Source organism: Chironomus tepperi, unplaced genomic scaffold (genome assembly GCF_022539635.2).
Source record: "Chironomus tepperi strain 1889 unplaced genomic scaffold, CSIRO-AGI_Ctep_v1 contig_351, whole genome shotgun sequence".
NCBI classification, from domain to species: Eukaryota; Metazoa; Arthropoda; class Insecta; order Diptera; family Chironomidae; genus Chironomus; species Chironomus tepperi.
The window spans coordinates 965,436-982,157 of NW_027226473.1; the positions used below are offsets into that span (position 1 = coordinate 965,436).

The 16,722-nt window shown below is 33.6% G+C and overlaps 1 protein-coding gene and 1 long non-coding RNA gene across 2 annotated transcripts; both read left to right on the forward strand.

The window, feature by feature from the left end:
• Positions 1-7,863: 7,863 nt before the first annotated feature.
• LOC139094177 (uncharacterized) lies at positions 7,864-8,862 on the forward strand. Its single transcript, XR_011544755.1, has 2 exons — positions 7,864-8,150; positions 8,282-8,862. It is a non-coding gene; the product is annotated as an uncharacterized lncRNA (long non-coding RNA).
• Positions 8,863-13,710: 4,848 nt separating this feature from the next.
• On the forward strand, positions 13,711-16,118 carry LOC139094220 (peroxidase-like). The gene is made up of 5 exons (XM_070645195.1): positions 13,711-13,780; positions 14,027-15,074; positions 15,293-15,623; positions 15,686-15,730; positions 15,792-16,118. Exons 1-5 carry the CDS (start codon positions 13,711-13,713, stop codon positions 16,116-16,118), a joined length of 1,821 nt encoding a protein of 606 aa, XP_070501296.1.
• Positions 16,119-16,722: the final 604 nt, after the last annotated feature.

Genomic DNA, 16,722 nt, shown 5'->3' on the forward strand with positions numbered 1-16,722 from the left:
CTCGGATTTTGCATGGAAAAGTCGACTCAATTCTAAATAAAATTTGATTTGACTTGAGTTTTGAGAAATCAATTCCTAAAGTAAGTTTCTCTCAAAAATTATCAAGTTACTTCTCAGAAATACCAAATCAATGTGTATTTTGCTTACTTTTAACTAGAAATACCCCATATGGTTCCCTCATTAACCTTTACAACTCCTTGAAGCATATCAAGTGATGCCTCATTTGATTTAATTTAAAAATACTCATGGACACATGTATCTTCATACTCAACTTTGTTGAATCCTTTTTTGGTCAAATGTTTGCTTTATTCCGAGCGACACAAATGAAATTGACTGGACTTGGCATTCATATGGCTGCCAAACAGAGGTTGCTGACATTTGGTATTAAAGAGGTTTAGCAGAGCCTTGAAAGTTTCAGGACGGAACCTTTAAAGTTCCGATGCAGAACCTTTAAAGTTCCGATTCAGAACCTTTAAAGTTCCGATGCAGAACCTTTAAAGTTCCGATGCAGAACCTTTAAAGTTCCGATGCAGAACCTTTAAAGTTCCGATGCGGAACCTTTAAAGTTCCGATGCGGAACCTTTAAAGTTCCGATGCGGAACCTTTAAAGTTCCGATGCGGAACCTTTTAAGTTCCGATGCGGAACCTTCCTCATTTGTGTTGCTCGGGTATTATGGCAGATGTACATGCTGATTGAGTCAATATTGAAGCAAAAGCTTTTTTCTATTTTACACCAAACTCATTTCATAGTTAAATGAATTTGAAAGTTCTGATTAAATCAGCATTAACAAAAGAGAAAATCTTTGAAAAAAAAAAGTTTCAAAAAGCTTTTTACTCGTAAATTCCCCTAAAGATTTCCATTCATAAATTCTATAATTTTATGTCATAAAAAAAGGAAGAGATTTTCATTCAAAACTTTCCATTAGCATGAAAAAAAGTAAACACAAAAAAATTTTAAAGCTAGCGTTGCTCGTGGCAATATGTACAACATAAGAAACATGAGAACATCCATGGCAATACGAAACTTGAAAGCTGACAAAAATAGCTTCTTTACGAAGAAATAAGCAACAACAAAATCATCACCTTCTCGTACATCTGCCTTATCATTTCACTTTCATTGTGTCGTGAGTGAACGGATGAGTAAGCTTATGGCATTACAAAGACGAGAATATATTGTATAAGTACAAAGTTTTTCGCTTCCGTTTTCATTTGTATGACATTTCAGTAATGCAATACATTGTTTTATCAAAAAAATAAGCGTGTTGCTGCTGTTTCCATTCATGCCAAATGAAATGGGGAATAGAGCAAAGCAAAAGGAAAGTTTTCTACACGTGTTGTATCTTATAATTATTTCTGACACATTGTATGCTCCAGAATGAGATTTTTTGTCTCATGATGATCATGATATTTATGCGAAAATAGTGTAAATGACACAATTTTTTTGGTGTGTCTTGTGAATTAGAGTTAAATTTAGTCTTTGTTGTTTTGTTATTGGTGTTGTACTTGTTATATGTTGATTTGGAAGGCAAACGGCTTAAAAGTTGTTGAAATTCCAACTCTAGGCCAACTTGTCACTAGCTTGAGGCCGGATTGCTTCGAATTTGCTGGGGTAGGAGGGTTACCTTAAGATAGTCCTGTCCACCTATGTAGAGTTGGGTGTTTCGAGCAGATTAAGAAGACAGTTCGAGTGCCATGCTGGTTTAGAGCTTGATTTTCGGCCATTTCCATGCTGTGTGTAGCTAAAATACAGAATGTCAACTTGGATTTGGACTACAAAATAAGGAACCAACTTCTGATCCCTATTAGGTAAACAGCATGTTATCGAGAGCTTACACAACTTAAATATACTGGATGACCATGCTCGTGAGTGCTGGTCTTTCAGCTTACTATGTTCTTGAGACTATACTTTTTGCTTACTAGGAGATGAGGTCTCTACTTACGACGATACTAACTTCAAATGCCCATAAATTCATAGAAATGAGAAATTAACTCTTAATGTCCAGTAAATCTTGAATATGAGGTGCTGATAAAATAATGAGTATGGAGATACCAACTTCTAATGTCTTTGAAATCTCAGAAATATTAAATTAGCTTCTAATGTCCAGAAAACACAGAAAATCGGCGAAATCGGCGAAATAATTCCATTGGGTATTTAGGAACTAACCTCTAATGTTCAAATAAACCTTGAAAATGACGTAATCATTCAACTCATTTGCATTTTTGAGGCACAATATGCTGCAAACAATCCCACGCTGCTGATAATCCTCATAATAAATCAACTAAGCTTCATAAAACAGACAAAAAAAAATTGTCTAAGAATGTCTAGAAACTCCCGCATGATAAGTACACATAAAGAACATTAAATTAAACCTCAAGATATGATTCATATCCGTCATTTCCATATTCATCCCATAATAATTTAATTTGAAGGACATTTAGTGCGATAAAAAGTGAAAAAAATTATTTCCCCCGCTCGTCTTGCTTGTTTTATGTTCTTTGTAGAACTTTTATAGCATTTGCGAAAGTTGTGTATAAACACACATTACGAAACAACTGTCTAAGGCATAAATTCCATTTTACTGTTGAGGACAAAAGACGGTGAAAAAAAGAACTCTACTTTGTGAAGCAATTTAACACCACCCCAAAAACTTCAATATAGCAGCAATTTAATAATTCATTCGGAACCAAAAAAAAAAAGTTTAATCTCACCATTATAATGTCGTCATGATTTCATGAGTAAATATCATAAAGCTAATAATAAGCTTTCGCTCCATCTTTACAACATTATGGAAAAAATTGTTGAAAATTGTATGATGAACAGTGATTGTGAATAACGACAATTCGAAAGCATTATTTTTTGGAATTTTTAGAAAATTTTAAGGCATATTGGCTATATCCATTGAGTGCTAAAAATAGACTTAGATTGGGAATTACATTTATGAGTTATGTGAAGCTATTAGTTCACTTTAAAGAATTTTTAAGGATATTTTGATGCTCAGGGATGTAGCTAGAAAGAGAGGTTGTAAGAAATGCTAAAATTTCGAATTTTTGTCCTCAAAACGCTTGAAAATTAATATATTGTGTCCAATGACCTCAATTTCCATAAAGTGTATGAGTGCGGGTCACTTCTTTTACTTAGTCTAACCACATCCAGTTGATACTTCACCTTCTTGCGATGAAGATCGTCAATACAGATCACAAAGTTAGAATCAATTGAGGTTCTGGTTAATACAGGGTGCGTTGGTCTAGCAAGCTGTCATCCATATGTTCTAGTTAAGAGACCCAACGAGAGAGTCGGTTTGGAGCTTGCAACGGCAAATTAATGCTAAACGGAAAAGGACAAATGATTTGAAGCTCAACAGTTAGAATGTGCGGAAGCTTTTAGGACTAGAAGAGTCATCAGCATTGTTGCTTGAGCTTCGATACTACAAGTCCAATAACATGACAATTCAGGAGGTAAAATGGGCTATCAAGCAAATGTTTGAATGTCGAAGGTTCACAACATTCTTAACTGGTGTTCTAGATCTAGGTAATTTATCTAGAATCGACTAAAGGTCAATTGTGATCCATGGCTTCCCATAAATGCCGACTAAAGCAAGTTCTATCGCTAGGTACTGCATGAAATTTCCGGTTTCAAGTGCTATGGTGTCTAGATTTTCATCATCTTTCTTTTTGGGAAAAATGCCAAAATTTGTGCTTTTTGTCTCGAAAACAATAACAAATTGAAGAATTTTGTCCTAAAAGGTGAGGCTTGATTCAATTCCAATACCTAGCTTCCTCCCCACCTCTTAGCTACACCCCTGCTCACACTAGCAAAAAGCACTTACGACACTCACTGAGGGTACGCATATGATAAATAGAACATGATAGCCGATAAAAGTACTTTGAAGGACGAAAAAACAAAGAATTTTTTTTTGTTTCGTGCCTCATTCCATCGACAAAAAACAAACGACACACTTTAGGGAATGTTTATATTTTTTTTCTTTCTCTTATTTTATTCATGCAGAAGAGAAGCAAAAAAAAATTTCTTTTCCGTTAAATTTACTCAAAATTGATTTCGTTCATTCACATTTCTAGATTCTTATGCCCACACTCTCTAGTGCTATAAAAATATTATGAGATTTGAAAATGGGAAAAAGAAAATTTTGAAATGTTTACACGTGTTGCGTTGATAGTAAAGGAGGCAATTTTGTGGATCATTTTCCTTATAAATGACTATACATTTACTTTTTTTCTTCTAGGGTGATGGGTACGGGCATAAAAAAAGAACAAAAATTGTTTCTCGTAACTTGATATTTTCAAGCGTAAAAACATCATCAGTTGTTTGATGTTTCGAAAATCCTCAGAATTATGAGATGAAAAAGTAATCAAAACTTACAAGTTTAGTTATTGATGTGAGGCTTTGTGCTATGGAAAGATTATTATAATTGTGGACGATTAAAACTTTAAAAATTTAATGGAAAATTCAAAGAATATTTTTGAGAATTTATGGAAATGATTCCTGAACATTTGAAGCAGAGTTGGCAGGAATACGAAAGTTGGACTTTAGATGAACTCCAAATGGACTCTAATGATGTCCGATTCTAATCATTTCCGACTCCAATCAAGTCCGACTCCAATCAAGTCAAGCTCCAATCAAGTCAGACTCCAATCAAGTCCGACTCCAATGGAGTTTGATCTTTTTTGAGACCAACTCCACCAGAATTCTGATTCCAAAATCGATCCCTGTCAACTCAAAGTGTGAGCATTAACTACTTTAGATACCAACAGTGATTTTGGATTCTAAACATGTCTGTGAAGTAAGTTGAATTAAGTTGTCAGACAGAAACTTGTAGCTTATTCAAATCATGTACATTGATAATGTAGCTTACAGCCTCATTTTATAAGCTACATATATACTGATACATGCATGTTAAAATTTCATCAATGCAATAATTCGGATCCCATATTAAGCTGTAGGCTCTGAGTGATGTACAATATATCGGGTAAATGGATGGTTATTTGACCAGTTGAATGTCTAGTTTTAAGGACGACGAAGTGCCTTAGATGACTAATTTCGTCGTGAATCGAGTCATGATGATCTATTCGATATGCCGTCCTCTACCAATCACCCTAAACCTCCAAATTGCAACCCTGACTAAATTTATGACTAGTTTTACCGACGACATATAAATTGATCGTCGTGAGTTCTAGTCAACTGATCAAAACGAATAGGATTCGATTCCTGAAATAGTCAATTCTGATTCGAACAGAGCTCAGAGTCGACTCTAATTTTGTATGGAGTTTAGTTGATCCGAGTCAAATTTTATATACCAAATCCGAGTCAAAAATCAACTTTTACATGTAAAATTCGAGTCAAAAGTCTGTACAAAGCAGACTATCGCCATTTCAAATATTGACCGTTATTATTTGAATGAAAAAACGGGGATAAAAATTATGTTTTTAAAAAATTAATGGCGCTAGTCTGGTACAAAGAACAAAGTCGACTCGGATTTTGTGTGCAAAAGTCGTCTAGACCTCGAGCTCTGGATTCGATTTGTTTTTCGCAATTCTAGCCATTCAAATTCGAATCATGTGATTCACGACCAACAAATTATAGTAAAGGTCCATTGCATTGAGTACACCTCTAAATTTGTCATAGGCTCATATGACTAGTAATTGCTCCAATTATAGAAATAACTTTTTTAGGATAAACCAGCAACAAAATTTAACAAAAATAGACCAAAAAAAGTGATCCAATTAAATGAATGAATGAGAAATAAGATATTTGAAGCGACATTAAGAAGATTAAAGGAAGCAAATGATAGAAAAGTCTTCTTGTTAATTTTATCTAGCATAGTTACTATAAATACGTTCATTCAGTTGTTAAGCTTTTCACTAATAACGATAATGATGGAAGATGGGAAGGAACAACTTTTTTTACAAGAGATGCCATGTAAATTAAGGAGAAATATTCAACATCTTGTTGCCTAGGATGTAAAATACAACAGAGAGGATCTATTATAAATCCTTAACATAAATCCTTTTTTCATTAACATTATTCCTTATCTTATAACATTTTATCATGTCTTTAGTGATGTTAAATTGTTGAATTAGTCGTCCAAGCAGTTAAGTAGTCTAATACAATGTTCTTATTATTCTTAAAGGTGTCAGACTAAATACCAAATCTCGAATTTTCCGAGAACTCTATAATTACAGTTAGAAAAAAACAGCCAGTCACTACCCACATGTATCCAATATCGAAAAATCACAGCATTATAATGCTTAATTTAGATAGCTCTTACGAAATTAGACGGGAATTAGTAGCATAAAAAAAGAAAAAACTTTCATTTCTCGCTTCAAGCTTTTTTCTTTTCCATTAATTTGCTTCTTCCAACATTGCAAATTACCTGTCCATACTAATCGGCTTTTATTGAGATAAATGTCATGAGAAAGGGGATTTTGGAACTAATTAAGAAATAACCGCAAGACATTCTCTTTGACTTTCAAACTTTTATGCAATTTTCTTGAGTTTGAACTCGTTTGGTGCTGGTTTATATTTGTCAACTAGCTCTTGAATTCATAATATAAGTTATTGTTGGATCCAAACTATTGTTGAACTGGTGTCTCGTGCGTTACTCGCATTTTGATGTTGCAACTCAATTGGAGCTAGCTGCTCGGCTTGAACTAGCTACTCGCGATTTAAATCGAATGGAAGTCACTTTTACGCTCACAAAACAGGATCCAGTAAAATTGAAGTCAGTTACTCTTCTCGGCCATATGTGTGTAAGAATCAAGATGAATACCTGAATTCTATTCAGTATAATATTCTTTTACATCAATCAGCAGTCCCGACAACTAGTTTTGACGTATTTATGACCATTCGGGAGCCTTCATGTAAAAGTATATTAAGCTTCACTACAGATGGCCCTAACGATACATCATGACGAAGTCATACTCAGGGAGTGGATAGGTTGGTACTTTTGGGGGACAAATCTGGTTTTTCATAAAAACATCCAAAGTCCGTACAAAAAGATTTAAATCCCCCCACCCCCCATTTCCTTAAGACAAATCTAGATACGCCCCTGTCGGTCACTATAATAAAAGTTGCGATTTAATATCTGATTAATTATTTTTTTGCAATGATTATCATTTTGTTTACATTTATCACCGCTACGAATTAATATCGTTGATAATTGTTCCGAAAATATAAGTATCATGCTGATAAGCTTGGATTTACAAAGACAATCAAATCATTTTATTTTATTTTGTTATAAATTGACAGTATGGGGAATTGCAATCATCATTTGTATTGACATAAAACGCATTTTTGATTACTGAAGCGACGGTGGGTTATCCGAGCGACACATAGTTAGTAAAGGCAACTCTATAAACTCGGAAGGCTGTTTATATGCCTTTTTGGAACGATAATCCACCTAATAAAATTTTATTCAACTACAAAGTAGTCTTGAAGGAAGCCTCTTTCATTTGTGTCACTCGGTATGAGTTGCAATCTGAAAAGAGTCAATAGTTTACCTATCAAGTAGCCCGAATCATCGACAATATATACATCCCCTCCCCCTACCTCCCTAACAAAATCAGCATATTTTTTCATTGTTTGGGTAACAAGATCTCAACCTCTACCCTCGACATCCTCCAAAGAACGTTACGTACTATCCGAACGAACCCCAATCACACTGTTTATTCTGACAACCGTCTTAAATCACTATTTTAAGTCGATAAGCGATCGAACAAAATACTCATTTTACAATATTTTCATTCAATTTTTCTGTATCGATGCATAAACGTGTCCGACAATATTCCAACAATTTGAGCGTTATGTGTAGAATTCATTATAAATTATCGTCAATTGCTTATCAAATGATAAAAACACAAGTAAATTTTCTTTTAATTTTTGCGATAATCAAAACGAAGCCAAAACAGAAAGCGGATTTGTTGATTTTTGGACTTAAAAAAATAGAATCTAGTAATTAACGACATAAGAGGAAGTGAAAAAGTTCAAATGTGCACGAAAGGTGTTCAAAGGAATTGGGATAATGGAAAGATTATTGCAGTTGTATCGTTTTTTCAAAATTTAATAAAATTTTCATTGGCTATTGTTGAGCTACTTTTTGGACATTTTAGAGGTGCAAGTCCTAATGAGGAAAGAGGTGTGTATTGCTCTATTTGTGTCTAGTTTGTGCTGTGTCTAAAAATATTCAATTTATTTTGAGGAATTCCAAGAAATTTGTCATATCACTTACTTTACAATCTCCATGATAATTGCGTCTTTATTTTGCAGCTTACGTCCACTCCGTACTCTTCGTTGCAATTGGTTTTATTGGAATTATCTGCTCGGTGCTTCTCTACCATGGACTTACAAACCACAAGTATTACAGCCGCATAATTGCATGGGTATGCTTACAAGGAATTGCAATTTTCCATCAATTGTTCTTCTCAATTGAAATATTTGCGCTGCTTAACTATTCAATCACATTTTGGGTAGTAAATGTAATCACTTTTGTGACCTTGATGACACTTTTTGCAATCGAAATTGGATTTCTTGTCAAAATTGTCAGAGTTTATCAAGCAATTGTGGAAATTGAAGCACCTGTGACTCTTCCGTCTACATGGAGAGTTCCAACTATTAGTGAACTGCTTGGTGACGAGTATGAAAGTGCCAGATCAACACCACCAATGGTTAGAATTGCTGGATTTGATAAAAATAACACTAGTTGTGCATGAAACTATGAAAAAGTTGTAATCAGTGTATTTTGTATTTATAATAAAAACTTAACCTTCATGCTTAATTGACTCTTGTGATAAGAAATAATTTTAAATGCTTTAAGCTTCAATAAAAATTATTATACCTAATTTACTTTATCCTATTTTGTTTAACTCTCATTCTCATATTCGACTTCCACAGCTCACTTTAATCAATACAGTTGATTAAAGCAGTCAATTCTGTCTAAAATACAATAGCTGGAAGGAGAAATTTAAATTACATTGCTGAACATCAAAGTTATGTTCATTAAATTACAATAACTTCTGTGGAATTTACGTTTATGTTTGAAATTTAAATTAATATTAAAGCACGAAAAGGATGGATCATTATAGATGCTGAAACTGCTAATTTGGTGTATTTCAACAATGATATGCCGAGCTGTACAAAATGGAGAAGGGCTATGTGAAGGAGCTATAGAGGGTCTTCATGTAGCTGCCAAATAGAAGCGGCATCCATTTATTTACTTACTCACTTACTTATTGGAATGGAACTTGCTCCTACTTGAAGCCTAGGCCATTACAAAAAGTTTCTGACTCTTTTGCTGGTCACATCACAAACTTACATACTTCCTTGACGAAATCGCATGAGAGTTCATTGCCGCATTTAGTGTTCGTTGGAACCTGGATCTGGCTTAAGGTAACTTCTGTATAGTTGCTGTTATATATCACTTTTGTATAGTTGCTCTCACAGTAATCTTAAATCCCACATTACAATGCTTGTAATGATTCTCTATTTTGTATATCAAACTGACATTTCCGTATTCTTACTCTACGCCATGTTGCTTCTGGAGAACAAAAACGACTTTTTCCTTGTGGATTCCGAAATAAATTATAATAAAAGAACTTTGGCGGATCATTAAAAGCAGAATTCGAAGCCAACTCCGATTTTGTATGGAAAAGTTGGGTCAAGTCCACTTGCTCTGCCTAAAAGCTACTAGACCAACCCTTCTTCATTTGTGTCGCTCGGTTCCATGAACGAATTTGGACTACTAAATGAATTTTCATACGGAAATGCTTTTATATTTATGAATGAAAACTGAATGTGTTGAGTAAACTAGTCACGTATGTAGAATTGTAGAATTTTGAATGAACCAATTATAAATTCCGATTTATTAATAAGCATATGAAAATGTCTATTTCTTGTCTATTTCCTTAATCATTAAAATTATTTTTAAAACGTGATTGGCATTTTATGAAGATTGAAATAATTAATTGAAAATTAGTTTTGAGTATGTCTGAATCCTTTTCTTGGATATTTGTCTAAAAATAGTACACAAATGTAAATATGGGATGTTCGGAAATTACGTCACGTCTAGGATTAGGGTCAATTTTGGAATGGATTGCAAGTTTTTGTTCACGATTTTGTCACAAAACGCTTCAATGGAGAGAGAAGGGCAAAAAACGCTAATCTCAACCTTACGTAACTTCCAAACATCCACAAATTATTTCCCAAAAAACGCCCAAATTTGAATCCTCACAAATCCTATCTAACCACATTGAAAGCTGCTATTTCTGTTGTGATGAACACAAACATAATTCACTAAAGTACATTATGTGTTAGGAATTAAGACAAGCACATGTAAATGATGTAAAAAGCATAGAAAATTTCTTTTGAGGTTTTAATGTGGATTAAAATGGAATTATCGAACTTTTATGCTATTAAGCACCTCAAAATTGCTGATACGCATGTGGAATTAACATTTTTTTTGGGGATTTTTGAGTGGATTTTTAGAAAATAGAAATAATGGATTTCCCAAAAATCTTTAGAAGATCTCACAAAAAAACCAAAATAAAATCTTTTGTCTCCAAATATGTTTATAATCATGGAATAAACAACAACAACGATTGTAATTATTTGCACTGTCATTCTTCTTCTTCTGTTTTAATCTACAACATGATTAATTAAATTCGAATTGGATTTTTTTGGTTTTGTTGTTAAATTCCAAAAATAATAGAAGATGCTTCGGGATAATTTTTTAGTACAAATTTTCCATACCCAAATTATTATCCCATTCTACTGGATAATTTTTTAATACCCGAAGTTGATTCAGCAAACTTTACACAAAAACGTGATAAAATAATAAGAAATTTTTTGGCATGCTGACATCAAGTCAAAGAAAAGGATGAGAAACTTTCTACATGTGAAGGATAAAAAAAGATTCTTTTTTTGGGAAAAAATTTCATTCATCCTTGACTCTTGATTTGGCCTGTTTGAATCCCTTTTCTTCTCCACATCTTATCTATCCTTTCCTATTTCTTCCTAAATTTTCTGTTCAAGCAATCAAAAATAAATTTACGGTATAAAGGAAGGAAGGAATTAGACAACAGAAGAAAAAAATAATTTTGATATCGTCGAAAAAAGGCACAAAAAAAATTATACGGACTGGATTATATTGAATGTGATACGGTCAAATATTGACATACATGTATCCGGAAGTAAGTAATTGATGTCAGTTCCCGGTAGATTAAAAAATCTTATTTTAAGGTAAATAAATGGATTATAATCTTCTTCATCAAGATCACAAAAATGTCAATAAAAGTAAATTTAATGTGACCCAAGGGATGGTCATTAGGTCATGGAAATAGACATAAAATCAATAATTTATTTTGGAAATTTGGAGCAACTCATTCATTTACTTATATAAATGTATCAATATTTGACCTAGATTTTCACTGATTATTATATTCTGGTATTAATTATAGCACAACAAGTTAGAGCTATAGATTCAATTAACATTTTGAGATAAAATTGCTAATGTGCTTGAGGAAAATTGTGAAAATTAATTCATAAAGACACATTTTATCTGAAAGTAGCGAAATGCGAAGAAAGTAAGTATCCATAAAGGGCAGTGAAAACAAGTGAAAATTTTCCGAATAGCCAAGTCGGTTAAAACATTCAAAATCCGACATCAAGTTGGCTTGATACATATTTGGTTTATATTTGCCTTAAATGCGACATCATTACAGATTCACGCCGGCCTAGCGAAGCCGAATTCGACAGCAAGTCAAAGTGGCGTCGACATAGGCAGTATTTTCGATCGTTTAACCGACTAATACACTCTTAAAAAAATTCTAAAATTTAATTTTAGATTTGTATGAAAAAATCTAAAATTTAGTTTTTAACATAGCACCTAAAACTAAATTTTAGATTTTAAAACTAAAATTTTAAAATTTAAAAACTTAAATTTTTAATTTTAAAATTTTAGTTTTAAAAATTTTCCTTACAAAAACTAAAATTAAAGTTTTAAAATTAAAAATTAAAATTTAAAATTCTAAAATTTTAGTATTAAAATCTAAAATAAAGTTTTAGGTGCTATGTTGAAAATTAAATTTTAGAATTAAAAATCAAATTTTAGATTTTTGGTTTTTATTTCCTGGAATAAGGAGCTGAAAAATTTCAAAGTAGCCATTAATTATGACTAAAAACACACATGTGTGAGTAAGAGAGAGAAAGCATGCATTGGTAGTTGAAAATTTTATATCAACTTTTTCAAATTTTTCATACAAAGTTGGCACATACTTCATCGAGTGATTTCTGCATGCTCTTGTGAAGTTTTATGAGAAAATTTTTTCTAAAAAAATAGTTTTAGAATTTTAAAATTCGGGTTTTAGATTTTGAAAATTAAAATTTTAGAATCTAAAATTAAGTTTTAATATTTTAAAATTAAGTATTAAAATTAAAAATTAAATTTTTAAAGTAAAAAAAAATTTATTCTAAAACTAAAATTTTAGAATTATTTCTAAGAGTGTACTGTCCAGAATTATAAATATAGTCAATAAACTCACCCCAGATGCACATTGTTGAGGCTAGAGCATCTCTCCGTTGCTGACTTGATGATAAGATGAGAAATTGCCATGACGGAAATGTTTTTGAGTTGAATGACAGATTTCGACCAATTTTTATGGCTAAAATGAAATTTGCCGCCTCTTGGAATTCTGGTCAAGTCTTTTTAGACAGTTCATATATTACCTAATGCTAAAGACCAGGAAGTATCGTAAAATTCATTAAAAATCTAACTTTTTTACAATTTTCCTGACATTTCCTTATGTGTCTCAAATAATTACGGATAATTACCTATTGTAATTCCCAGCAGTCACTTTAAAATGTCATCATACATATTTTTGGTCAAATAAAGATTTGATTATGAAAAACGGAAACTAATTTAAAAAACAATAATCTCCTTGATAAGCACAATAAAATTATCAAAAAACAAAATTTTCTTCCGTTTCATTAAGTATGGAATTTACGCTAATTGAGATTTAAAATGAATAGTAAAGTTCACATCTTATCATGTAATACCTCATGATTTTCATATTATGTCGCAGTTATAAAGTTACGCAAAATTGATAAACGGTGTGTGGGAATCAGGAGTAGAGTCAAAGGATAAGGATTGTCGGCTACAATCGGCTGACTTCGACCATTCTAAAATCGCTAAAATCGGCAGTCAGCGGCGCACCCGATGGGAAGGATCAACGGTTGCCGATGACTGCCGATGGTACCTACCTAGCAAAATCGAATCCAGCATTAAGTCAGAGTTACGCGATTAAGTCACATTCATTCTAGAGTAGGGCCTCCATCTGCTGCCTTTTTGCCTGGACGCTGCTGTACTTGATAAATATTTAACGAGCTTTCGCCGATTGCCGTCGGCGAACAACATTGTCCAAAAACAAACTTTGAGAAAGTGTGACATTGGAAGTCACTTTCCACCTGGTTACATAACGAAATGAATTACGTGAGAAAATATGACACAACAATAATAAACTAATCACATTTGCTATCTTGTATCTTCAAAATAAGAAATTCGTGTGTTCGCATATCCGGATTATATCAATTATCGCATGACCACTTAATTTTTATTACATTCTTAGAAATGATAAGAGATTTTAAAAAAGGTATTTAAGTTGAAAATAATGGCTTATTAAAGTCAGTCTTAATACAACACTACAATGAATCAATCATTAATTCTAACAATTATAATAGTCACATGTGTTGACTATTGCTTTATGCAGGGCGAGGGTGAGACATATAATTGGGCTGAGTGGAAGAAAATGCGTTAGAACTGGGCATTAACCTTACTTTAATTCAATGGTAGGCCACTTTTCATATTTCGATGCACGCTTCGATGTGACGGCACACTAGTGTGACATTATTATGTCACGACACGCATGTTGCTCACCAATGCTTCAATAAGTTCTAACGTTCTTTTGTCTACTCGACTTAAAATCAAAATTATGCCTTAACTCAATATTTTCCCATCACTAGAATTTTGCCAGTCTGTGACATCCACAATAAGATGCAATCCAGCAGATCAATACCGAAGGATCAATGGACGGTGCAACAATCTCAACCGTCCTTTTGCTGGTGCAGCTGCTACAAAATTAGCAAGATTAATTTCACCACGATATTCCGATGGAGTTTCGGAACCACCAGTATCCGTTACTGGAAGTGACTTGCCAAGTGCTAGATTGGTATCTACGACATGCTTTACTGACAATAGCGTTGCTGACACGAAGCTAACTCTTACTGCAATGAATTTTGCTCACTTTTTGACACACGATATGTCATTTGGAATTGGAAATATCAATGTCAATGGATGCTGTACAAATCGTACACTTGTGTCAAATCCTGATCCAAGTTGCTTTCCGATTCCAATTCCATCTGGAGATCCAATCCATCCACGTGAGGAATGCTTTAGTTTTGCTCGTAATTTCTTTGATACCAGTGCTGGCTGCACAGATTATCAAGGAGATGGATTTGCACAACAACTTAATCGAGTCACTGCATTTTTGGACTTGTCTGTTGTTTATAGCAACAATAATGGTGATCTTGCAAAAATTCGTTCCTATATAGATGGCAAAATGATTGTCGAAACGAGAAATGGTGCAACCTGGCCACCGGAAAATTCCGATAAAAGTGATTGCAATGTCGAAAGTCCAACTGAGACATGCTATATTGGTGGAGATAAACGGATGAACTTTACACCACATTTGACAATCATGCACATTTTATTCTTACGTGAACACAATCGTATTGCTGATTCACTTAAAGCTATGAATCCAACATGGGATGATGATAAGCTTTTTGAGGAAGCTCGTCGTATAAACATTGCACAGTATCAATACATTGCTTATTATGAGTTCCTTCCTCAAATTCTTGGATTGGATAATATGAAAAATGCTGGACTTTATGTTTATGATCAAGGAAGTGCATATGTCAATGACTATGACTCAAATGCTGATCCAAGTGTTATTAATGAATTTACTGGTGCTGCTTTTCGTTATTTTCATACGATGATTAAGGGAACTTTGAAGTAAGTGTTAATCCTGACCTAAAAAGCACAATTCGGTCAAAAGATCCAAATTCCGGCACCAGGTACGCGTGACTGTGACATGCTGTCTTTTTGACGGCTTTGACAGACTCTGACGGCAACAAGTCAGAGTCACGCTGGCTTGTTTCCTTCAGAGTCATATCGACTTGGTGCCGGATTCAATTTCAATCCAAATCCTAACCTTCTTCCTTCCTATCCAGTCTTCTCAATGAACAACGAGCAATAAAAGACACCGCAAGACTATCAGATGTAATAGACCGTCCTGTATACGTAGAGAAAGATGACAATTTTCAGTCCTTTACTCGTGGTATGGCCACACAAGCCAGTGAGGCAAGAGATGCAAATTTAGACCCAGAAATTCAATCATATCTGTTCCGTAGAAGTGAACGACAATATGGAGATGATCTTAAGGCTCTTGATATTCAAAGAGACCGCGATCATGGTATCGGTTCTTATAATGACATGAGAGTAGCTGCTGGATTGAGTCGTGCGACTAGTTTTGATGATTTATTGGATGTTATCAGTTCTACTGTAAGGTTTTTTTGGTGATTTATGTGGAATAATGATATTTATTTTATTTTGTATATCCATAGCATGTCAATAACTTGAAGAAGGTCTACTCAAATGTGAATGATATTGTAAGTTCCTTAAAAATATATTTAAAAATCCCAAATTTATTGTTAATGTTAAAATATGCAGGATCTTAGCGTTGGCGGTGATTTAGAATATCCAAGGGACAGCACTGTTGGTCACGGAACTACTTACCATTACATATTCATGAACCAATTCAAGAATACTCGTACTGGTGACCGATTTTGGTTTGAAAGTTCCAGCAGTCCTTATCCATTTACTGGCCAGCAACTTATTGAGCTGAGAAAGTCAAGCTTATCGAGAATTATTTGCGATAATTCAAATGGTGTTGAGTTGATGCAACCTGACTCATTTGTTATTGCAAACAGCGGAGATAATGCATATGTTGGATGTTCCAGTATTCCAACTGTGGATTTGTCTTACTGGAAAGCTTAAAAATTAAATGAAGGAACTGGCGAAAATGTTAAACGTGAGTTTGTTATCATTATGAGCCACACGAGCAGCAATGAAATGTGATTAGCATATTAGAAGTCTTTGATAATCTAAATGCTAAAATGTATGAAAAAATTAAGGCAATAAATTAGTACTTGCAAAATTTAAATTGTTTTTGGTTTTTATACATATAGCACAAATCGGCTTAAATGAAAAATTAGGTAAGCTTGTGTCATGTAACTATGTTTTTTGTGGCATGTAACCAACAATGTAGCGCCATGGCAGAGTCAAGCCGTCCTGATATTATCAAATCATAATCTAATCCATGTGACAATGTGACACGTAACCCTGTGACGTGTTTCCATGTGACAAAACCCATGTAACCATGTTTTACCACGGCATAGTCACGCGGTTCTAGTCTAATCGATTGAAATTTGAACTCATGTGACAATGTGACATTCAACCGTGTGATGTGTAACCATGAACCATGTAATCATGTGACATGTGTCATATAAACCTGTGACATGAGACAAATTTCAAACTTGCATTGAAAATTTTAAACTTTTTTCATAAGTGTTGATTTCCGTCTTTTCATTGGAATTTTCAC

What these genes read in the sequence shown, in the direction of transcription:
- LOC139094220 (XM_070645195.1), top strand. Translation starts at nt 13,711, where the DNA reads ATGAATCAATCATTAATTCTAACAATTATAATAGTCACATGTGTTGAC. An exon ending in TGGATGTTATCAGTTCTACT is followed by an intron (nt 15,624 to 15,685) that starts GTAAGGTTTTTT and finishes GTATATCCATAG; the next exon opens with CATGTCAATAACTTGAAGAA. An exon ending in ACTCAAATGTGAATGATATT is followed by an intron (nt 15,731 to 15,791) that starts GTAAGTTCCTTA and finishes TAAAATATGCAG; the next exon opens with GATCTTAGCGTTGGCGGTGA.